This window comes from Lytechinus variegatus, chromosome 4 (assembly GCF_018143015.1).
Source record: "Lytechinus variegatus isolate NC3 chromosome 4, Lvar_3.0, whole genome shotgun sequence".
In the NCBI taxonomy this organism is placed as follows: Eukaryota; Metazoa; Echinodermata; class Echinoidea; order Temnopleuroida; family Toxopneustidae; genus Lytechinus; species Lytechinus variegatus.
In genome coordinates this window covers 18,355,442-18,380,301 of record NC_054743.1, presented here as the reverse complement: position 1 = coordinate 18,380,301, position 24,860 = coordinate 18,355,442, and the positions used below count along the sequence as shown (strand labels likewise).

At 35.5% G+C, this 24,860-nt stretch overlaps 2 protein-coding genes across 3 annotated transcripts; one reads left to right on the top strand and one right to left on the bottom strand.

Moving 5' to 3' along the window:
• Positions 1-445: 445 nt before the first annotated feature.
• LOC121413553 (protein DGCR6-like) lies at positions 446-6,549 on the bottom strand. Of its 2 annotated transcripts, none has more exons than XM_041606409.1 (5): positions 6,180-6,549; positions 3,744-3,923; positions 3,023-3,183; positions 2,260-2,366; positions 446-1,599 (listed from the first exon to the last, which is right to left on the bottom strand). In XM_041606409.1, exons 2-5 carry the CDS (start codon positions 3,881-3,883, stop codon positions 1,381-1,383), a joined length of 627 nt encoding a protein of 208 aa, XP_041462343.1. In that variant the 5' UTR covers positions 3,884-3,923; positions 6,180-6,549; the 3' UTR covers positions 446-1,380. The 2 variants fall into 2 exon arrangements, with proteins under 2 accessions (XP_041462343.1, XP_041462344.1); XM_041606410.1 differs by having other exon boundaries at positions 6,461-6,544.
• Positions 6,550-6,810: 261 nt separating this feature from the next.
• On the top strand, positions 6,811-20,494 carry LOC121413552 (importin subunit alpha-1-like). Its single transcript, XM_041606408.1, has 14 exons — positions 6,811-6,876; positions 11,133-11,314; positions 12,069-12,197; positions 13,003-13,091; positions 13,265-13,360; positions 13,730-13,902; positions 14,348-14,430; positions 14,853-15,047; positions 15,250-15,318; positions 16,158-16,214; positions 16,791-16,967; positions 17,387-17,569; positions 18,149-18,298; positions 19,309-20,494. The coding sequence occupies exons 2-14, from the start codon at positions 11,255-11,257 to the stop codon at positions 19,408-19,410; spliced, it is 1,563 nt and encodes a 520-aa protein (XP_041462342.1). The 5' UTR covers positions 6,811-6,876; positions 11,133-11,254; the 3' UTR covers positions 19,411-20,494.
• The last annotated feature ends 4,366 nt before the right edge of the window (positions 20,495-24,860 follow it).

Genomic DNA, 24,860 nt, shown 5'->3' with positions numbered 1-24,860 from the left:
TACCTCCCCCCTCCTTTTGTCTTTTTCACTTGGTATTATTTGTATAGTGTATTATTTACCCCCACCTCCCTCCACCTTTTTCATTCATGCTCTTATAGTTTTCTTTTAGCACATCCCTCTCTTTCATGTTTTTCCCCACATTCCTGTCTCTCATTTCTCTTGCTCTTTCCTTCTCTGCCCCTCCTAGTTGTATTTTATCACATATCCGTCTATTACGTCTGTTATTTCATTTTACTGTCTCTCTTTAATTCCCTCTCTTTCGTCATCTAACTCTCTCTCCCCCCCCCCCCCAATTTTTGTCTTCTATCACCATGGACAAGGTCCCTGCTTATACATTCTTTTTCCATAACCCCTCCTCTCTTTCTACTTCAAAGACATATTGAAATATTATGTATGTTGAATGTCGCATTAACTCATTTAACTAGCTGATATATTCATTTTTTAACATTTTATTCATATTCCTGTGCTAATGTAACTTGAATCAACATAAATGATTTATTACCCATAGTAGCAACATCAGCTTCAAAACTGTTCTTCCAATAGCCCTTGCATATTAACGCAATGCTATTATTACCCTTCTCTCTCAACTTAATGAGGGCTAAACTCGAAGGCAGAATGCCTCATTTTTAACAATTGTTGGTATGACTCCACTGGGATCGAACCCAGGACCTCCTTTTCTTGAGGCGGGCACTCTACCAATAAGCCATCATTCCTTGTTGGTATCTGTATGTTTTAAAATGCCATAAAAGAATATTGCACTCCTTTTGTACAATTATTTGCTTATTCAAAAACACAATCTGAGTTGCTTCAAACAAGGAAAAACAGGTATAAATATATACTTCAAAAATAGTCCATTGCTTTTATTGAAGATGACTGTAGCAGAGAATCTCTACCATCTCCACTCAGATCAGCTTGGTGCTGAATTCTATATGCAGTCTACACACTCTGTAGAATGACACATTCATCCTGAACCAAGAACTCCAACAGCTTTGTCCATCAGTGGTTTCAAAGGCAACCACTCCATGCAAACTGCCAGGCTCTACCACCTACATCCTGTGCAGCTTCGTGATTTATTCCAAAATGTACTTCTGGAGTCTTCACTCTGCAGAAGCATGAGTTCTTCTGAAAACAGAAAATCATGCTCGATCCAGAAAAGTTTGTCGCAAATAGTATCAACAAATCATTCAAGATCATGCTGTCTGGCAGTCTTTATCATCTTCCTTCAGTGTCTCTTGGCAATAAATTCCATGATGTACAATTGCAGTCTACACTCTTTTGAAGAATCCCTGAATCATCCTATACCACAAACTGCAACAGCTTTGTCCATCGGAGTTGGTTTCAAAGGCAAACATTTAATCAAATCGATCATTTCATACCATGCTAGCTGCCAGTCTCTGCCATTTCCATCCTGTGGAGCTTGGTAATAAATTCTAGAATGTACATCTGCAGTTTACATTCTGTAGAGTCATGAGTTCGTCTGAAACCAGGAACACCAGCTTTCTCCAGTGTTGTCTGTTGTTCTGCAGCACAGGTGTCCAGCTCTATCAAGATTCTCTCATCCATTCTCTTTGCTTCTTCAAATATTTTCTTATCCAGTGCCTGTTGTGAAATGACAGGAATTATTGAAATATTGAAACAGGTTGAATCTTTTGGGACAAAAAGACATCTGTCTCATTATTTTAGTCTGGAAATTTATTTCAATTTAGGCAATTAGATGTAATTTAGTCATTTTTTTTATTTACACAAGGTCAACTCATGCCTTAACTTCAATATAATAACAATGAAATAAAAACTTCACTATCAAAATTGAATTTTGTAACTATTGCCAGGAGTGTCATGGAAGATACAACACTTTGAGATTTGCGCTTGTACATATGCAAAGACCCGATTTTAATTTTTACTAGGAGTAACTTGTATGAAATTGGAAGCCGGTCTAAAATACTTAATCCCATTATCCTGTAATTTATTTTCAGAAATCTGTCGTTTTGCTAAATTTATTATCCCCCACCCCTCTGACAGATCTCGAGGGCCCAGGCCTATCATGGCATCTCTGATCAAAAAAAGATATAATACACGTCTACCATTCATAAACAGCAAATATGATATGAGCTAAGTTAGCTAACATTTCTATGTGCTTCCAAATGCTCACTGTGCCTCCACAGTGCCCCTTTCAGGAACTCACTCACTTTTCATGAGTTTAGTGACACATTATTATTCAAATTGATAAAAACAACAGTAAGATTACACAATTTTACCCACCTCTTTTTCTTTCTCATTAGTGGCCTTGATACGTGGAATATTATGTGGTCTGCTCTGAGAATCTTGAATGGCTACCTGGTGTTTCTTCTGCATCTGGTATTTCTGGGCTGAAAATAGATTTGATAGTACATGTACATAAAAGTTAAATTCTCACTACTTTTGACAAGCTATTTTATATCTGAGCTAGAACTATTTTCTTTGGCGTAATAGGACTGGGTCCAGTTTCATAAATAATAGCAAACAGTCTGTTGGGACCACAAATATTTGCCCATCTTTGACTCGGTACATGAGTAAAAAACACATATTTGGAATCTTCTGATCTACTAATTGCTACATCTTTGGTGATCATTTGGCTTATTGAAGGTCACCTAACGGCCACCACACACCACGATCCGATTTTGGAACAGATCACATTTTGCTCATTTTCTGAAAGTGTGAATAGAAAATATCATTTCATTTGAGGTTAAAATTAATTGAAAGAATGCTAATATCACCATTATGAAAGATTGCAAGCCTTAATTTTGAAGTAAAGGCCAAATTGGTTTCAAATCGTAGCCAATTGTACGACTGCTATGATGTCACTACGACTAGATATCAAATTTGCTTTTATTCTAAGAAGGATGCGATGATCAAGAATATTACACAGTAAGACATTTCATGTTTCAATAATAGCATCAAATTCTGCTACATTTTATTCCAAAATCGGGTCGCAGACCAATCGTAAGGTGTGCGGTCGCCTTTAGGCAGGGACAACTGTACTTACATTTGTGACTACTATGGAGTCTTGCTCTCTGTTCCATTAGTTTTCTCTCCATCATCTGTTGTATCTCAGAGAGATGTTGGACAATCTCAAAGACAGTTCCATCCAGCAGAGATAAAGCAAGGTTAGAAATGGTTGTGTAGGGAAGTCGCTGCTGAAAATTCCTGTTTATAGAAACAATTATTGCATACCTGAATTGTGTATCCTAATCCATGATCCATTCAAATAAAGTAAAATCTGCACTTAAGTTGATCTTTTGGGACCACAGAAATCTGACTTTAATAACACATGTTTTGCATTTTCTATTGTCTGAGAAAATGCTTCAACTTAGGCCATTATTCAAATCAAGGAAGGCCCTGTAACAAAATAGCAAATCAATTGTAAATATAAATCATCAATGTGTGTCTAGATGAAATCCATCCTCAGAAATACAACTGACTATAATAATTCTTTTTACCGGTTAATCATCTAAGAATCATTCATATACTAGAATTGCCATTAATAGTGATATTACATCTAATAGATTGATTGGAAAGCCCATTATTTCTGAAAATTCTGAAACATGCTTCCTTTTATTTCAACATTTTAATTTCACAAATTGAATTAGCATCTTTATTTCAGCACAATTTCTTGGAACAGAGAGAAATCTGTTTGACTTGTATGACCTAAAAATTGCTTGAACTTAAAGAAGATTGACTAAGACAGACTGTAGTATGGTACTCACATAGGAATCTGCCGAGCCATGTCCTGTAGCTGACTTAGCATAGTATAATGACGTTCTTGCTTCTGTCTTTTGATATCCACTTCTGATATCATATAAGCCCCTTCTTGAAAACTCTCCTGCCCTGCATCCCTGGGGTCCATCTTTATGAATGGCCTTTTGTCTATGTACACTGTTGGGATACTTGAATTGAAAGGCAAACAAGCATACATATTGGTAACACGCAAGACCAGCAGGAAGCTTTTCCATACACATTAATGAATGATGCGCTTGAACATGTCACCTCCGAAAGGGACTTGGGTGTTGTAATTGATGATAAACTCAGCTTTGAAGAACACATGCAATCAAAAATAAACAAGGCCAACAGGCTTATGGGCTTGATCAGACGAACTTTTGTTTATCTTGACAAAAATAACTTTGCTCTGTTATATAAGTCGCTTGTCCGACCACAAGTTGAGTATGCCCATGCTGTGTGGAACCCTATACTGAAGAAACATATACATGCATTAGAGAACGTACAAAGAAGGGCAACAAAATTAGTCCCTGAATTAAGGAAGCTTTCCTATCCACAACGACTTAAACGGTTAAAAAATCCCAACTCTGGCGTATCGAAGAGTTAGGGGTGATATGATTGAAACATATAAACACTTTAATAGTTATGATCAATGTACAAAACTTAATCTAGAAGAAAAATATAGTGAACATACCAGGGGTCACAGTAAAAAATTGTTCATACCAAGGACAAAGACCCAAAAATATAGGAATTCTTTTTATGTTAGAATACGTAAGACATGGAACAGCCTAAATAATGATGTTGTCACTGCCCCAAGTGTGCACAGTTTTGAAGCTGCCCTGGATAGATGCTGGAAAAATGAGCCAATAAAATATGACTACGAAAGCCCTGTTCCCGGAAGTGAGCCAGCCATCTTGAGGAGGAAAAACCTAGAACTGAATACAGAGGCATAACATGCCTACATTCAGAAACTTCCCTAGGTAACCCTAGGTATCACTATAAAATGCATATCAGGTGTAAAATACAAAAGTTATAAATGTAAAATATTTTATTTTTAAGAGTGATGAGCACAACAAATGTTGCTGCCCTCTATGTCTGTTGATCAAAACACACCACAATTATCAAGTATACATCCAAAGTACTCACAAGACTAATGCGACAGATGTTAGTCATCAAAAAATAGTTGTCATACATACAATAGTTTATTCTGTTAGCTTGGTGCACTACACAATCAAACAGCTAGGGCAAGAACTATTGGCATGAGTATAGCCTTGTATGACGGTCATTACAAATCACTGTCATATAGCTTTATTTTATTAGCATTGTGTCCCTATCGTGATCAATAGCTGGATGGAGCTCGTATGCTGCCGCACGAGCACGTACATGTACGACCTTGAGGCTACAGAATAGCACTCTCGGGAGCACTCTATGACACAATTCACAAAATAACAGTACATGGGGCCATATCAATGCTTTAAAGGCCAAGTCCACCACAGAAAAATGTTGATTTGAATCAATAAGAGAAAAATCAGACGAGCACAATGCTGAAAATTTCATCAAAATTGGATGTAAAATAAGAAAGTTGTAACATTCCAAAGATTCGCTTATTTTATATGAACGAGCCAGTTACATCAAAATTTGCCCCGGGGACCTCGACCAGTAGAGGCGCACGGCCAATATTGGAGACTGTCTCCAATGTGGGAGATTATCTCCAATATCAGAGACTTTTGTGAAGAATTTGGGTATCCAATTTCAGAGACAGTCTCCAGTTTTGGAGACTAATTTCCTTTGTTTACATTTGCGGCAAAAGGATTACCTTGGCGGCAAATAAAAATGTGATAAGCAGATTCCTCATGAAAATTTACACCTTTTCACCGTCTACTTTAAAAATTCACCGTCTACTTATGTTTTGATAAGGATTTTTGTTGTCATCCACACACAAAACAAATGGGCTTCTGACCTCAGCGAGACAAACTTTTGGGTGGAAAAAATTGTGCTTTTGTTGGTGTTGTTTCTTTTGTCCTTTTGCAAAGCAAGTCTCCAATGTGGGAGATTGTCTCCCCTATTGGAGAGAGTCTCCCCTATTGGAGAGAGTCTCCCATATTGGCCGTGCACCTCTACTGTCGACACGTCTTCAGTACGTGTTCAGGCTGCCGCAGTAACATCAAAATGAGAGAGTTGATGATGTCACTCACTCACTATTTCTTTTGTTTTTTATTGTTTGAATTATACAATACATATAATTGAATTGGCCAAATCGTGGTTTAGGGAACCACTCGTAGATTTGTGTACGCGCACTTGTGTACAAAGTGAATGGAGGTGGAAATAGGGAACCGTGCGTGTGACTGAATAAAGCACTGCTGTATGAAGTGAACGGTGGTTCCCTATATCACGATAATGCCATTGAATTATATAATAAATCCTACCTGTAGATTCCCCACAGGCAGGATGGTAATGAACTCTTGGGTGGCTAGGCTAGCTAGCTCTGGCAACAGGCATCCTAGCGCGAATTGAATGAAAAGTCCCCCGAAACTCCCGGCGGCCTCATCTCAGACGTCGCCCCGGTCTTTTCATGCCAGCGTGCGCATGCAGAGCTCAGTCAGATATTTGATGATACTCGCTCTCTCATACTACTCAAAATTGTATAATCAAAATTAATAAATCGTTTGAATTTTCTTTTGTGTGTTTAAATAATAAGTGACCTCACAAATCTAACACAACTTTAGAAATGCCTGAGAAAAAGACACGTCTTGACTCCGGCTCTTTCTGTTTTCCTTTCTTGTTTGCGCATGTAATCTGAATGGTATCGATCATGATTATCGATATGCAAATTAATTATGCACGAACCTTTAAATTTGAAAATCGGTATGAAAACTTAGTTGGAATTCTATTTCCATACATCAAACTCAATAATATTTGCTTTTGAAATATTATGTAGCTATTTTAACGAATAATTCTACAAATATGTAGCTGATTAGTTTGTTCTTAAATAATAAATCTTATGCAAATTTCCCTCATGAATATTGTTATGATGATCAGCCAATGAACAGCTTTCTTTTTCGGCTCTTTAAATACGGCGCATCATTGGAACTTCATTTCAGAGTTCGATATCGGCACGAGCAGGTGAGCCTCTTTGTCTCCTTAAATTTGTTTCATATTTTTACTAAAAAGAAAAGAAAATTGATACGAATTAGTTTGTTTTGAGATTATAGAAACTACTGTAAATAATATGTTGCTTCATTTTTTTGTTTTTTTGATGTGAAGTCAATGATTTTGATGATGTTTTCTGGTATAGGGTAGGAATGATCTGTGTGTGTCAGAATTGCAGAAAGAGTGTGACTGTGAGTGTGCAATGCATGTCATGACTGCGATGACTGAAGACATAGTTGGGCAGAGTCTGAGAAGTGAGAAAGTTTAAGTTCATCTTTATTCATCCATATTGGAAATTTGTTTTGTTAACAACTTAAAGTTAAAAAAAATGCTTTTCAAATATATTAAATTAAACCACTATTCATTACCTACCCAGTTGTGTATCCGGACGGGTTGTGTGTGTCCAGACGATTCAATTTTAGAATGTCATTTGGAAAAATTTACAAGCGAAGTTTCATCAATTATTAGTACAAAATGTTAGGAAATATTATAAAGAACAAAATAGATAATGATTACAAGTACCGTAATGAATTTATTTTTTTAGTGTAATCCACAGACAAAAAAGAAGGCTTCAAAAAGATAAAGTATCCGGACACCCGACCCCCCATCCTATTATAAGAACAGTGAGTGACAGTGTCACTGTCACTAAAAAAGTGTCAGTGAAACTAGGCCTAAGTAAAAGTTAAATTCTGGATCAAAGTAAAAACCATTTTAGAAGGTCTATTCTCAATCTTGGTATCTGGTACTGTCTGTACTGTAGGAATGGGGGGTTGGGCGTCTGGGCACTTCATATTTTTGAAGCCTTTTTCAGTTTTTGGCTTTGGATGAGGGGTCTACACAAAAAATATAAATTCAATCGTTATCTTGAGTTTTGCTCTGTAGACTCTAATATTGCTTTAAGTTAAAGGGCAAGTCCATCCCAACAAAAACAAAAAGATGATTTTAATATAAGAAAAATCTAACAAGGATAACAATTAAAAATTCATCAAATCGGATGTAAAAAGAAAGTTATGACATTTTTAAATTCAAATTTTGCTTGATTTCACACCAGTTATATCCTGGTCGGTATGCAAATGAGGGGACAGATGACATTACCCACTCACTATTTCTTTTGTATTCTGTTACATGACATATGACATGTCTGATTTTCTCCATATAATCCTGTGAAACAAAATTTTATTCCTCCCTGAACATGTTGCGTTGCATTAACCCCTTTATTAACTTTGTTTAACATGTGGTTAAAGTCAAGTTTTACATTATTTGCAATTACAATGTATGTAAAAATTGGAATATGCCTAATTGTGTAATTCAGACAAAAAAACAAGAGAAATGGTGAGTGATGGACATCATCAACTCATTTGCATATCACTGAGTTGTGCACTGTTTTGAGAAAATAAGCAAAACTTTAAAATGTCATTTATAACTTAATAATATTTTACATCCAATTTTGATGATATTTTCAGCATTTATGCTTGTTAGATTTTCCTCTATTGATCCAAAAATCAAATTAACATTTATCTGGGGCGGACTTGACCTACAACAGCTTCTAAATACTAAAAATTTATAGAACTTTTCCAAATGGCTGTTTTTTTTTAAATCAGTTGTTTTTTTAAATCAGTTGTCTGGACACACATTAACTGGGTAGATAAGATACCCCCAAAATACGCAGTGCCCTTTTCTCGACATTCACTTATATGGGCACTCATATTTTGACAGGGATGTGCATGCCTCACATTAAAGGGGTGCTGGGACTTGGGTTGAAAATATTTTTAGAATAAATAGAGAAAAAAACACAGCAAAATGCTGAAGATTTCATCAAAGTCTTATATAGTTATATTGCATTTTGAATTTTTATTCAGCAAACTGTTTAATGTTGTATGTCATGAATATTTATTAAGTGGGCTGATGTCACATCCCCTGGGGGCGTTTCATCAACATTTTCGTCTGACAAGTTGTCAGATCTGACATCTTTCCTTGATTCTGATTGGCTGAGAAGCACTGTTACTATGGTAACTGTCGGATAAAACAGGACTTGTCGGATAAAACGTCCGACAAGTCCTTTCATGAAACGCTCCCCCGATCCCCACTTTTTTCTTTATTACATGAAATCATTGTTTCATTTTTTGACATGTGTGAATGAGTATGTCTCTCCAAAAATCATGAAATAATTTGCAGCTAGATGAATATCTTAAAGGACAAGTCCACCCAAGCAAAAACTTGATTTGAATAAAAAGAGAAAAATTCAACACGCATAACACTGAAAATTTCATCAAAATCGGATGTAAAATAAGAAACTTACGGCATTTTAAAGTTTTGCTTCATTTCACAAAACAGATATATGCACATCTCGGTCTGTATGTAAATGAGGAACTGATGACATCACTCATTCACTATTTCTTTTGTATTTTATTATATGAAATATGAAATATTTTTATTTTCTAGTCATTGTCATGTGAAATGAAGTTTCATTCCTCCCTGAACACATGGAATTCCATTATTTGAACATTTTGTGCTTCAATCAAGGAGGTCCTAATCGTCAAATTCGTAAAAATTGAAATATTGTATAATTCAAACATTAAAAAACAAAAGAAATTGTAAGTTACATCGACTCTCATTTGGATGTACATGTAACTGGCTCGTTCATAACTATTTTTTTTTAAATTAGCGAAACTTTGAAATGTCGTAACTTTCTTATTTTACATCCGATTTTGATGAAATTTTCAGCATTGTGCTTGTCTGGTTTTTCTCTATTGATCCAAATCAGTATTTTTCTGAGGTGGACTTGACCTTTAATGTAGATCAGTTGTCAATCCAAATTTTTTTAGTTCTTAGCTAAAAAATTGAATAAACCTAATTTAATATAAATGAAATATGACATCAGATTGCTCATTGATATTCATGGAGATATGCATAACCGTTTCACCGGAATAATGCAAAATGAATCTTATTTAAGGGGTACTCCAGGCTGAAAAATAATGACTTAAAGAAAGAAAAATGATGAATAAAAGAAAGAAAAATAATGACTTAAAGAAAGAAAAATAAGACAAATCACTGAAAATGTAATCAAAATTAGCCAAGCCCAAGGAATAACAATTTTTTTTAAATATTTAAAAAAATCAGTTTTAAATGCTGCCTATATCCTTTGTTTTCTGATCACCATTTTAATGACTTTGTTGCTATATTGCTATTCCTCATGCAATGATCACATGATACAAAAGTACATGTAATAGGCCTATTCATGAACATATGATTAGATATGAAAGCATAACTTTCCAATAATAAAGTTTTACTTAAAGGACAAGTCCACCCCAACGAAAACTTGATTTGAATAAAAAGAGAAAAAATCAACAAGCATAACAATTTCATCAAATAAAATTCATCAAAATCGGATGTAAAATAAGAAAGTTATGACATTTTAAAGTTTCGCTTCATTTCACAAAACAGGAAGCATATCTCGGTCGGTATGCAAATGAGGGAACCGATGACATCACTCACTCACTATTTCTTTTGTATTTTATTATATGAAATATGAAATATTTTGATTTTCTTGTTATTGTCATGTGAAATGAAGTTTCATTCCTCCCTGAACACGTGGAATTCCATTATTTTAACATTTTGTGCTTCAGGCAAGGAGGTCCTAATCGTCAAATTTACTGTTTGTGAAATGAAGCGAAACTTTAAAATGTCATAACTTTCTTATTTTACATCCGATTTTGATGAAATTTTCAGCATTGTGCTCGTCTGATTTTTCTCTATTTGATTCAAATCAACATTTTTCTGAGGTGGACCTGACCTTTAAATGTTTTTCATATTCACGATTGTTCTCAGATGAAATCAATGTTGGGGGAAAAAGATACTATTTCTAAAATTTAATAACAAAGTAGGACAAGTCCACCCCCAATAAGTAGACTTCGATACATGTAGATAAAATGGAACATTTTCAATTGAAATCAAATTGTGTTTAATGAGAAAGATGTCGGGGTTCAACAAATTTTCCATGTTATGCTATTTTATTGACTTTGATTTTTTTTTTGTTATTCATTCAACTGCCTTTTAAATAAATTGTGCTATATTTGTACATATTGTAGATCTACATGTACATGATGTATGGTACATTGAAGAGCAGTTTGGCAGGTGACATTGTGTCTGTATTAATCATACAATGTTTGGAAAATGGGTCACATTTTATGGGAAAAAATCTATAATTTTTTTTTCTATTTTTGTTGCAGATAAATTTCAGCTTTGAAAATACCACCAAGCAACTAAGGTCTATTTCCAAACAGAATCCAAGGTCTGAATTCATTCCTGCAATCTTCTTCCTTTACTCGCTGAGCTACATAACTGAAACAACATGCCTGGAATTGAGAATAACAGGCTTAAGGCCTTCAAGAACAAGAACAAGGATACTTCTGTAAGTGAAATGTCATCGTTGACAACTTCAAAGCTTTGAATTACATAATGTTCAAAGTTAAAAGTAGATAATTGGCAGTGTAATAGTGATAGTACAGTTTAATAGTTTCATGGGTTTTTTATATTTGAAATTCTTTGATCAGTAGTTGTAGGAAGTATAATATGGAAAATTAGAATGTTATATTTGAGTCACTTTAGTAAAAGTTAGTGCTTAGTATTTGTAAGACATTTGGGGTACAGTATTATTTCAATTCCAAGGAAAATTACACGTTTGAAGTTTAGATTGTACACACTGCACTGACTGCAGTGTACTTTCAAAGTTGTTAATTCTGAACTTATTTCAATGAATGGATATTTGGGGGAGTCTGCTTGTAAAATCTTGTGTACTTACTGTTGTAAAACTTCCATAAGTTGGTATTCTGATAACTAAACCTAGGTTTAAACCTAGTCTAAACTAGAATTTTAAGTCACACACATTTTATGGAATACTGGACTTCATGGTATTCCATATTTGTGGCAAATGAAATTCATTATGATTCATGTATATTTTCATATTCTGCCCATTTCACGACTTGAATAATTATTGGACAACTTTTTGCAGCAGGATAAAAACAATTATCAATTAGTAAATAACTTGACAATGACTTTAAAATGACAACAGTCCATTTTAAACCAGGCCTAACAAAACAATGTTTATATCACCCATAGACTTTAAATGAATGTTTGCTCTTACAATGGTATTTTATGATTAATAGGAACTACGAAGAAGGCGTAATGACATGAGTGTTGAGCTACGCAAGGCCAAAAGAGATGAACAGATGCTCAAGAGAAGGAATGTTAACACAGAAGAAGAGCCAGTTAGTCCCTTGCAAGAAAAGAAACAGGTTATTCATTAAGATACTACTTATAAATGATGCATGCAGATTAAGATTTCAGAAGTCAAACTAGTATACAAATAATGCATGCACATGAGTTCATTATGCGATCTATCCTCAATCGAGTTCGTTATGCGATCTATCCTCACTCGAGTTCATTATGCGATCTATCCTCACTCGAGTTGAGGCTCTGTTCAATCAATTGCACAAAGCCATTAGGCTGAGTGTGATGGGTTGAACAGAGCCTCAACGAGAGTGGATGGGTCGCATCATGGAAGAATGAAGACATGTATCAGTTGGTTTGTACGACTCTTCTAGATTGTGTTATTTGACAAAATAGAGAGAAAATAATTCTAAAGCAGATGGAATTAAAATATTATTTTCCTTTGTCTGGCAACTCAATTTTCTCTGATAACGTTATTTTCCCCATGTATGAAAGCAGTTAATTATTTTCATTTTTTTTGTGACACGCTTTGATTAATGAATTTAAATGCGCACAGTCAGCCTTGTTTACTTCGATGTGCGCAAACACACACACATACAAATACAAAATGTATGTAGTACTATGTACACACACCCATGCTCAGTGGTACACACAGAGGAAGAGAGCTCATCAACCAACGGAAAATAAAAAATGCATTGTCGCCGTGCAATGGAAAATAAAATTTGCATGCAGCACAAAATGGATCAAATATTGAATGGCTTTCAACCAATCTTTGTACGAGCTGTATAATATTGTTTCTTGATTCTGCTGTGTATTGACAAGAGTTCTGTATTGAATTAATCAAATTTTTTATTTAAAAATTACTTCCAGCCCACTGTTCAGATGACCATTCCAGAAATCTGCAAAGCAATTGCTTCAAGTGATTCCACAACACAGTTCAATGCAGTACAAACAGCAAGGTAAACCCACATTTTTTCTCCAATGTTGTGCATACATATATACTATGAATCTTAAGATCTTTTTTTTTTTTATAATAGTTGCAATGATCTTTGCCTTGAAACATTGATCAATGTGTTTTTCATCTCTGTTTGTTTTCATATGGAGTTCATTTATTTACTGTTTATGTGAACAGGCGAATGCTGTCTCGTGAACGTCAGCCTCCAATTAATCCAATCATCAAAGCAGGACTAGTGCCTAAATTTGTCAACTTCCTTGGCCACAGTGATAAGTAAGTAATATCATTGCCACTAGGCCATTTAGTCCCTTTCAAATTATGCAAGAATATGTTTATTTTTGCTTATGTGTATTATCACAGCATATATTTTACTCACATTCGAACAAGTTTCATGAAAGTAGGAAAAACATAAATCAACAACAATAAATGTAGCTTGAATGTTACTAGTTTGACAGTGGTTAATATCTTTGTGTATTTTTCATAGAAAGATTTGATCCATTTGATTGACTTGCATTCATTAAAAAGAATTATTTCTTATTTCTCTGCATGTGTATAATGTAGGACTATGTTCATGTATTCTAGTTTGAAAAGTTTGAAGACTCAAAGTTATCACTGACTTATGTTTTTGTTATTGATCTCTAGCCCAACAATGCAATTTGAAGCTGCATGGGCCTTGACCAACATTGCCTCAGGAACCCCAGAGCAAACCAAGGTTGTTGTCAGTGAAGGTGCTATTCCAGCCTTTGTCAAGCTTCTATCATCATCCCATCAGAATGTGTGCGAGCAGGCTGTTTGGGCCCTTGGCAACATTGCTGGTAAGTTGCAAATTTAGCTTAAGTCTGCATTCTTTTCACTCAATGAAGTGATGACCCTTGCAAGAAATGTTTTTTTTTCTTTTAGTCTGTTCAAGTCGACCCTTTCTTTGATAGTTCAAATATTCTGCTAATTTGAAGCAATTTTTCGGGCCAGAACATGCAGAGCATGCTTTGATTGCATCTTGAAAAGAAGAATCATAATTTCACCTAATTGGAACAGATTTCTGTGGTTCTAAGAGATTTAACTTGTGCAGATTCCCCTGTAGTTGTAAATTATAATGAACTTTACAAGAAACTCTTGGTCAGATTCCAGTAATCCCTGTATAAAATTTACTACCACATGTTTTTCCACCAAATTTTGTTGTACTATAAAATCTATGGACATAAATGTGGTCACATAAATCAAATGCAACATGATTTAATCAGTTTTTCTTTTGTACACCAGGTGATGGTCCAGAAATGAGAGATGTAGTGACACGCCATGGTATCCTCCAGCCTCTGTTGGAGCTCTATCAACCATCCACCCCTGTAAGTTTAATGTTATGATTTTTTAAGGTTTTTTTTAAGCTTCAACAGTTGTGTGTAAAATATATATTGCACATTTTTTGTTGTTGGGGGTTGTGTATCTTAGACCTCTTCCAAATATTTGAACAGTCTATTTCCATTAATAACTTTGATAACCACGCAGAAATTGATTAATACCAAGAAACATAATTCCTGATCTTCCTGTTGGAATTTTGTACAGAAAATTAAGACTAAAAAAATAACATTAAAAATTTAGCAAGACCCATCTGAAGCAGATGTCTTGAAAAGCTTTTGTGTTCATAATATTTTATGAAAGATTGTGTATTGCCTCCTTTGGATTGAAAACTTTTGTTCATTTGTGTTGTATGCATTTATGATGTATTTGTAAATTAAATCCTATACAATATTCCTTTATATACTTACAGGTTCCATTCCTGCGTAACGTTACCTGGACATTGTCCAACCTCTGTCGCAACAAGAGTCCACCCCCATGTGATGAGGTGGTGTCTGGTGTTCTCCCTGTACTTCAGTCCCTCATCCACCATTGTGATAAAGAAATTGTTGCAGATGCCTGTTGGGCTCTTTCTTATCTCACAGATGGCAGCAATGATAGAATTGAAGTAAGTGCCATCCTAATTTTTGTTGTAATTTCACCATTCCTTTTATGAACTACTCATATATTTAGAAAGACAGAATAATCTTCCAAGTATCGCATCGCACTTTGATTCCTTATGCAATATAGTAGCCAAATGTGAGCTTATGTTAAAATTATGCAAGTTGCACAAATACTGAGTTTGATTTTTGTCTCTCGTTTCCCTACAGCTTGTCATCAAGGCTGGTGTTGTGCCTAGAGTTGTTGAACTTCTGAGGAGCAATGAAATCTCAGTAATAGTGAGTATTCTTAGAGTCTTCCTAGTGATTTGGTGCCCGTTGCAGAAAGAGTTGCGATCAAACACAACTCAAAAAATCTTGCTAAACTTGATTTGCAGCCAGTGAAGCACCTGCATTTGACACAAAGTTTACGTTTAAACGCAACCCTTTCTGCAACAGGCCCCAGTTCTTTTTGATTAACCAGGATAATTAATTTTTCATGTATACAATGTTAAAGTGATTGTTTAACATTGGTTTGACTTTTAAAAAATCTGAGCTAGAAGGTCACACTTGTCACTTGTGTCTAGGATATGTTACAAAAATGAAGCCCAGAAAAAATTGCGTTCGAAAATAATTATTTAGTGCTTCAAAAATTGAAATATAAAGTGACCGGAAACACCATCTTAATTTCATCCCATACACTTATGTGTACTATTTAGGCGTCTACAAGACGCCTATTTACAAAATCGGGCTTTCCCTTGTAGTTTTAGCTTTTCATTCTCAATAATGGTTGTTTTTAGGGTTTATTAGTTCTAATACATGCACTGATACACAAGTTTCATCTTGGTTTGAAAATTTTTAAATCGGCTGCTCACAAAGTTAAACAATACCTTTAATGTACATTTTGGTTTCCAAAGTCTTATAAATTGTATAATTGTATTCTTCCTTGAGCCCTGAGAACACTATATTTAGACTTGCACCATGTAGTGTTATACAATTTTATTGATATTTGTAAGTAATATCACTACTTAGTAGTATCACTAGTGTAACTTCCTAGACTTCAGGTAGATTTCAGCCTTGTTTGTGCTAGTGTATCTTTCATTTTCATGCCCTTTTTTTTCTCAATTTCTCCGTTGTAGACGCCTTCTCTAAGGACAATAGGAAACATTGTTACAGGAACTGATGAACAAACACAGGTAAGACTGTAGCCATGGTCCAGTATGACACAGAAAAACAAATGTCAGTGTAGAATAGATTTGTGTGTAAATGTTGGAAAAACAGCAGTTGTGTTTGATTCAATTTTTTTATTGTTTTAGTCATTAGATAGAGTATTGACGTTAGTTGTTGAAAATCTAGGTAATGCAATTTGTCAAAGTTAACCCTATCTAGCTCGGTATTTTTGGAGATCATATTGCCAGGGGGGGGGGGAGCCCCCCCAAAAAAAAAGTTGTGCAAGACTTGTTGGTAAAAAGTCAGCGAGCAAGAAGGTAAAAACAATTTGTGTGGCGAAAAACATTGCGCAAATCATTGAGGGGGGCCTCCAAGCCCCCCCCCCCCCGGCCTAGATGGGGTTAATGTCTGTTATTGTTGATTGCAGAATTAATTTTTAATCACATGTATGTAATTTTTTGGTGTAGTGGCTTGTACCCAATATCTTTGGCATTCTCATTTATTTCACTTTTTGTGCCGCACTAGCTCTTAGATTCATAATATTGTTCACTCTCCAAGTGATGAGAATAAATAATGCATTTTCTTCATTCATATCTTGGCAGACTGTAATTGATTGTCAAAGCTTGCCAGTGTTTGTCAGCCTCCTACAACATCCCAAGCAGAACATCCAGAAAGAAGCTTGCTGGACCATTAGTAACATCACCGCAGGCAATGTACAGCAGATTGAGTCTATCGTCAATGCTGGGCTCCTTCCCCCACTTGTTGGTGTTTTAGAAAAGGTAAATCTAGCATTGGATTTCCAAACAACTGCATAGTTATTTAGTTTACACCAATAACTGGCAGACAGCTAAATGGTTATTTGGGGGGAAGTTCAGAGTTTAATGGATTGTACAATACAGTCGAGTCTGCTTGAATAAACTATTAACTAAGTCTGACTGGTAAGCAAATGTCTTTTAATAAGTCAATTTCTCCCAAGTCAAACAAATTTTATGTGTGATTTGAGCTGATTCACTTGGACTTTCTATGACATTACAGTATCTAAATTATTTTATAGATATTGCTTTAGGTATTTGCCATCCAAAATAGAGTATGTTTTTTATTGGTATATTGTGGGGTCAAGGACCTTGGAGTGTCTGTCCAATGGAAGGGGAATGTTGCATCATTTGCTTTTACCTTCTTTCAACCTCTTTTTCCAAAGGGTGAATACAAGAGCCAGAAGGAAGCATGTTGGGCAGTGACCAACCTGACCTCAGGAGGGTCAGTAGAACAGATTGTACAGATGGTCCAAGCTGGTTGCATCAAACCACTCTGTGATCTTCTAAATGTCAAGGAGGCAAGGATCATCCAAGTCATTCTAGATGCCCTCAAAAATATCCTTTCTGTAAGTATTCGTAGCTTCCCATTCCTGCAGAGATAATTGCCAACCCACCCAATTCCACAGTAAGGCTCCAGAAAATGGCCCGACTCTGCCCTACTATCATCACCTTCTTCAGAAAGAAGAAATACTCCTGGGGTATTTCAAAGCTTGGTATTACCGTGGGGGGCACTATGGCTCCCCCAGAGATCTTGGCCATGGGTCGCCCGATTGCCTCAAAATTTTGCACAAGGGTCAAGAATTGCATAATCTACAAAGTCGTATAGCTAAATTTACAAAAGTCCTTGTATTTTTTTATTAATTCATTCAAGAAAACATAGATGTTATTTCTCACTAAATAAAGCCTTGGGAATAGCATTTTTTTATACAAATGTCTTTCATAACTATCTCATCAGTTCCTGAAAGAAAAGGATAGGTTGTGGTAATTATTTCTTATATTCGACAGGGGGGGAAGCATAATGCCCCCCCCCCCCTGGAGTATTAGGGTTTACCAAATAGGTAATTTGTCACCACAAAGCAAAAGGTAGAAGTGACTGAGCCCTGTTTTAAAATTTGTTTGCATCATTGATTTTTTTTCTTATGTAGGCTGCTGACAAGCTTAAACAGCTTGACATTGTCTGCGAAATGATTGAGGAAGCCGAGGGCCTGGATAAAATTGAAGCACTTCAACAGCATGAGAATGAGAATGTCTATGAGATGTCACTTGAGATCATCGAAAAGTACTACTCACCACAGGTACGTGTATTGAGTTATATCATTTGCAGTGCTTGTGCAATCAGCGATGCTTTGGCTGCATTCATGAGACTTTCGATTAGAACAAGTAGACAACCTTCATTATTGTGCCACCTAATCTGCAAACATGCAATGGCTCCCCCCCCCCCATACACACACCATTGATATTTTGCTTTGAAACTTATTGGCCCGTATTCTGAAGTCAGGTTTGACTTAGACCATCGTCTAACTCTGTGCTGAAATTATGAGAAGCCAAAAATGTAAATAATTTAATTTGTATGTCTCTTACGTTAACTATGCTCTTTCCTGATTCATTGATGGTGAAGACAATCTATTTGTACTTCCTAGACAGTTAAGAATGATTTGAGAGCCAAATAAGCTGAAATATGAAGGCTCTACTCTCAGTGATTTATGTAACAATTGGCTATCTATACTTCAACCACAACTTTAAACCTGAGTTTAAGTTAAACCCGACTTCAGAATATGGGCCATTGTGTATTTGTATGTTTAACAAATCCAAAGAATCATGATCAATAATTACACAACTATGAAAATTAAACGGACATTACAAAGAAAGAGAAAACAAATAGAAACAAAAAATAAGCAACTAAAGGCAAAGTATTAAAATTTAAATATGTAAACAGAGCACAATTAATCAAATCTGGAAATAATGAGAATATAGAATGGGAAACACCCAATAAAGGCAAGACAGCAAGTTGGTCAGTTGATTTCATCAAAACTTACCCTGGCGACTGTTATCTTATCGCACCACTGGAAACCTGCATTAAAATAACGTCATGGAAAGTTGACTGGAAATTCTAATGTCTTAACTTTCCTTATACATTGTTTGGCGGATTACAGATCACTTTTAATGCATATTCCATTGAGAAACATGTTGGGGGAGGGGGGGTAACCAAATCCTTTGTGTGTGAAAATTGATAAAAGGTTTTTTTTTGTATTTTTCATCCTCATAAGAAAATATCTCATTACAAGTTGTTTTTTTTCATTTACAGGAAGAGGAAGACGTGACAGTTGCCCCATCAACAACCAACAGTGGAACATTTGAATTCTCAGCTCAGCAAGCCACAGCTCCACAGGATGGTTTTGCATTTTAAACCGAATCTGTCTTAATGCTTCCCTGTCAAAGAAGTGTGTTTTCAGATGGTGTTGAATAATATTCCATCTTGTTCAGAGATATAACATTTTGTGGATGTATTTGTCTATTGTGTATAAATATGTGGAAGCATGTTGGTGCAGTCAGTTTTCGTGCTATGTCTCCTTGCAGTTCCAATAACATTTTCAATTCTATGCATGTGGCGAAGGGAGATGTAAATATGAGGTTATCTACAATTCGTGTGCAAAGTCACACCTTGTATCTTGTCTTGATCGGATCAGAGTTTGAAGATTATCTTAATTGTGATTTCATTGCTGGGTTTGACCTGAGGATTGCTAACGTGAAGCAACATGCCATATTGATTCCCAGTTTGTAATAATATTTGGTCTTTTAGGCATTTGTATAAAATGTTGTATGTGGCACATATGACAGTATTGACTGCTTGAATTTCGAAAGTGCATTTGGATTGCATATGTTTATAGAATTCCTTCTTCGGTGAAGCGGTGTAAATAGATAGTAAATGATTAAGCTCAGAATAATAAACTTATCCTGCCATTAATAATCATCTGAACATGAAAATCTAATATGATAGAGTTTATCAAGCTGATGAGATGACCTAGAATTGATGAAAAAAAAGATTGAGATACATGAATGTGCAGCTTTTACTTTCTTCAAGTTGTGTCTAGTCGGTATTACGCAATCTTGATGAAATAGATGGATGCTGCAGATGATGCAAGTATGTGTATGTGTAACATTCATTTGGTGCCTTTTTTCAGTTGTATGAAAATCTTGTTACAAATTATTTTTTGTGTTGCATTTATTTCCAACATGATCATTGATGTGAAAGCTCATACTTTACTGACATTCCAAATTTTTTTCTTACAGGATAAAGACTGAAATCTTTTACATTTTTGTTTTCTATAAACTATGATCAGCTAACACAATTTTTCTCTCCACAGGTTTTTGTACACTTGTATATACAAAACATTATTTTGTACAAAAGAGCAATATTTATGAATTCTGACAGTCAGAACTTGAAAACAAAACTCATTCACTTGCAGAATAGCAAGAGCAATAAACCACTTCATAATTTCTAAAGAATTTGTGTGTTTATCATTTATTTGGTTGTTTTGTTATGTCATAGGCAAGAGATAGAAAATCTGCACATTAAACATAAAACCTAACCTCTAAAACTAAAACCTTAATCGTTACATTGTAATGAACGAAAAACTCTATTTCAATCCTAACTCTAATCATATGCCCTCTGAGATGCAAGACCAGAGCAAAAGCACAGAGGCATCGATCCTGGGGGGCAGGGGGGCAATCGCCCCACCAGTGAATGAAAATATTGGGGGGGCAAGCATATCGTTTTGCCCCCCCCCCCCATAATTCTGCATATGCAAAAATAAGATTGTAATGTTACACATAAATCAACAAGCAAGATACTCAAGTCGTTCTGTAAAATTGTGCTCAAAATGTCTGCTTTTCAGATTGGAATATAAAAAATTTTAGCTCGCGCTCACATCATTTCTGTAGCAAAAACCCATACTTTTCATGATTAAATATGTGAATAGAATGTCCCGTTTTTAGTTCTAAACCTCAAAAAAAAACTCCCGCTTCGATTTGCAATAATCTTTTGTTGGATATATACATCTTCATTAAAAATGTCCATTAAGCTGTCATTTTTTTTCAGATCGAAATATCAAAATTTTCAGCTCGCACTCGCATCTACATACCCATCTTAATCATTGGTACCAAAAATGCTTAGAATATCAAGCTTTCAGGTCAATATAAAAAAATTCAGCTCGCTCTCGGCACTCGCATTATCTGTGTAGTGATATATGTATCATGAGTTACTAAAGTCCTTTTCCTGTTTTCAGGTCATTATACTAAGAAATTTCAGTTTGCGCTCGCATTCATTTGTTGGTGAGATATGTGTCTCTTTCTCACGAGTCATACATAAAGAGAGAGGCCTATGTGGGTGAGATTGTTTTGTGTGATCGAGTGCCTTTGGAAAGTCGATTCATGATTTTGCCCCCCCCCCCCCCAATCTGAAAAATGGAGCGACACACCAGGGCTCCGTAACACAAAGGTTAGCGATTAATGACTAAATGAAATGGCCTATCAAAATCATCGTTGCATGCGTATCAGTGTTGTAGTCAAGGCTCAAACCTCCAAGGCCAAGGCTTTAATACCCAAGGCCAAGGCTTCAATAACCAAGGCTGAGGCCAAGGCATGGAAACCCAAGGCCAAGGCCTGAAAACCTCAAGGCCAAGGCATTTCAATTGTACAATATATGGAAAAAATTAGACAACAATGCTTAGGCAGCATACATGACACACAGGACCAAATGTATAAAAGGTGTGAGCGAGCAAAATTTTTGACCCTTGTACATTTAAAACGAAAATAATTTCATGATAGATCATGTAGATTTAGACATAAAATTAAAATAAATATGTAGTTACCTTTGTACATTTAATTATTGTTCTAGGCGATTCACATTGCAATCATTATTACCAAGGTGATCTGATCCTGGCATGCCCATTCTCAACATATGTCTTTCTCCTCTACCTGGGACAGGGGAGGCAGAATGTATTTTTTTTTTTGGGGGGGGAGGTCAAAGCCAAAAATGCACTTACAGTATAAGTCAAAATGAGAATTTTGGTGCAGTTCAGCAAAGCTTTTTTAAGTTATTTCTAATTGATAAGACAGATATTTTGATTTAGGCTTTAATTAGCGAGCAAGTGGTTTTAAAAAAAAAAACAATTTTGAAGTTGTAAAACTCGATTTTGGGTCAATTATGGTGCTAATCACTGTTAAAAGGGCATCCTTGCGAGATGTTGAAATAAGATGTAATAAGAAATGAAATTTAAATATTTCGAGCTGTTTTTGTAATCATGAAAAAGGTATGCATCTTACTAAACAAATTAACGCGAGCACAAAACACAAGCTGAAATTTTTACAGACCAGAAAAGGAAGCTGTTCTGGACTGCATTTAGTGACTCATAAATAGGATACATAACTCACCAATCAAATAATGCGAGCGCAAAGCGCGAGCTCAAAAATTTGTAATATTCCGACCTAAAAACTAGACATTCTAAGCATTTTTTTGTGTAAACTGAATGCGAACCTTAACAATAATTTATGCAAGCACAATCCAAAAAACCTAAAATTTTGCTCTGCATGCCATGCTTGGCCCCTCAACATTTTTGGGCTCATCATGCCATTGATGCCATAGCCCATTTGGAAATGACGAAATTGAAGTTTGTGTTCAAGTTTACCGAATCTTTTCAGAATATCATTAAAACTTAAACAATCTTGTTGGTCAAAGAAAATAATACAAGGAAAACCTAATGGAATAGAAATCAACCTTGTTATCATTCTTTAGAGTAAGCTATTTTTAAAGTATGAAAATTGTTGTCTAAATTGCAGTCAGATCTGTCAGAATTATTCCTGTCATAAAATCACTATAATCAGTGGCGTAGCGTGGGTCACGGCATTGGGGGGCACCAGCAAAAACTTGGAATTGCCTAGTGAGCGCGCGAAGCGCGCCCAGTTGCCAGGTAAACTGACCAAATAGAGAAATTTTTATAAGGACAGTGCCAATAAACGGACATGTATCTCACTAGTCAAATAATGCGAGCGCGAAGCGCGAGCTTAAAATTTTTGATATTCAAACCTAAAAAGGGACATTACAATCAATCTTTTGTAATCATGATACGTACCTGTCTCGCTAAATAATGCGAGCGCAAAGTGCAAACTGAAATTTTTGTAAATATTGACCCCAAACAGGAAGATTTTAAGGACTATATTTTAGGAATCTTTTATTATCCACATCTCACCATAGTCATCTAATGGGAGTGCCAATAAGCGCTTGCTGATTTTGTTAGAATTACATCTAAACATGCACATAAAGCACTTGTAATCATGATTAACATACCCATCTCACTAATCAAATCTTGCGAGCGCGCTGAAAATTTAGGAAATTCAGATCTGAAGAGGGGCATTTTAAGGCTTGTTTGTAGGAATTCAAGAAGACATTACGTAGTTCACTAACCAAATGATGCGAGCGCGAAGCGCGAGCTAAAAATTTTTGATATTCAGATCAGAAAACAGAAAAGGGACATTTTAAGGACTCATTCTAGGAATTGATGGAGAGCAGACATCTTTCACCAATCCACTACTGCGAACGTAAGCACGGACAGGAAATGTTTTATATTAAGACCTTAAAATGGGACAATCACTTAAAGTATTCATGAAAAAGAAGCATACTATTGTACATGTAAAAGAATAACTCGAAGTGCGAGGAAATATATTTGGTAGTTTGGTGTATATTGACTTGAAAACTGGAGGTTTTAGTATAACAGGATTATATATCTCGGTAAACAGACAATGGGAGCACCAGGAACAATGAAGACATATGCCCTGAGCAAATTATGTGTCATTTATATGAAAAAATGTTTCTTATGTAATGTAACATAACATAATTATAACATTATAATGAACATTAATGTCTTCTTTCCCACTCCTTTCTCCCTCTTTTCCTCCTTTTTTTAGTCAGCCGATTGGGGGGGGGGGGGCACGTGCCCCATGCCCCCTGTAGTTACGCCACTGACTATAATCCTAATCATAATTATTATCATTATCATTAATATTGTCATTATCCTTATTAGTCATGATTACATCATATTACCAATAAATAAGATTAATTTTCATCACTTCTCTTTGTTACATAATTATGTGATGATAATTGCAATTGATGGCACTGCTAAGTACACTTACTGCTTCTGCTGCAGCTGACTGGTAGTATTTAGTGTCATTAGATGTACAGAACAATTGAAACATTTATAATTACTTGTATAAAACAAATGAAAGTACAAAATACAAAATGCCTTGAAAAAGCCTTGAAAATGCCTTGAAAATGCCTTGAAATTTCAAGGCTCAAAATCCTCAAGGCCAAGGCTCTCTCAAGGCCAAGGCTTTGAAAAAATAGGCCTTAAGGCGCCTTAAGGCCAAGGCCGAGCATCAAGGCACTACAACACTGATGCGTATATTTGCTCCCTAGACTGATCGGAACCAATCAGAATTGTTCTTTCATATTAGCGATTAATTGCTAATCTTTGTGTTACGGAGCCCTGATGTCGCATGAGCAAATGTCACCTTGTAATTCTAAATATTGAGCAAGGCAAAAATATCTGTTTTGGTTCTGACGTTGTTCATCAATTTTGTCTTGGTCACACTTTATGTTACTCAAAAAGGTGATGCGACAATTGCTTCAGTCTTTATTTCATCAAAGATATAGGTTAGGGTGCAATAGGGTTTTATGTTAGGATAGGACAGTGTTCAATCCAGTGTTGAATTTGGTCATTCTGTTAGTGTGTGGAATTTACAGCAGAACAAATTGCTGGAGCAAATGTCAAGGAAGAAGACCCAATTCTACTAGCAAGGTGT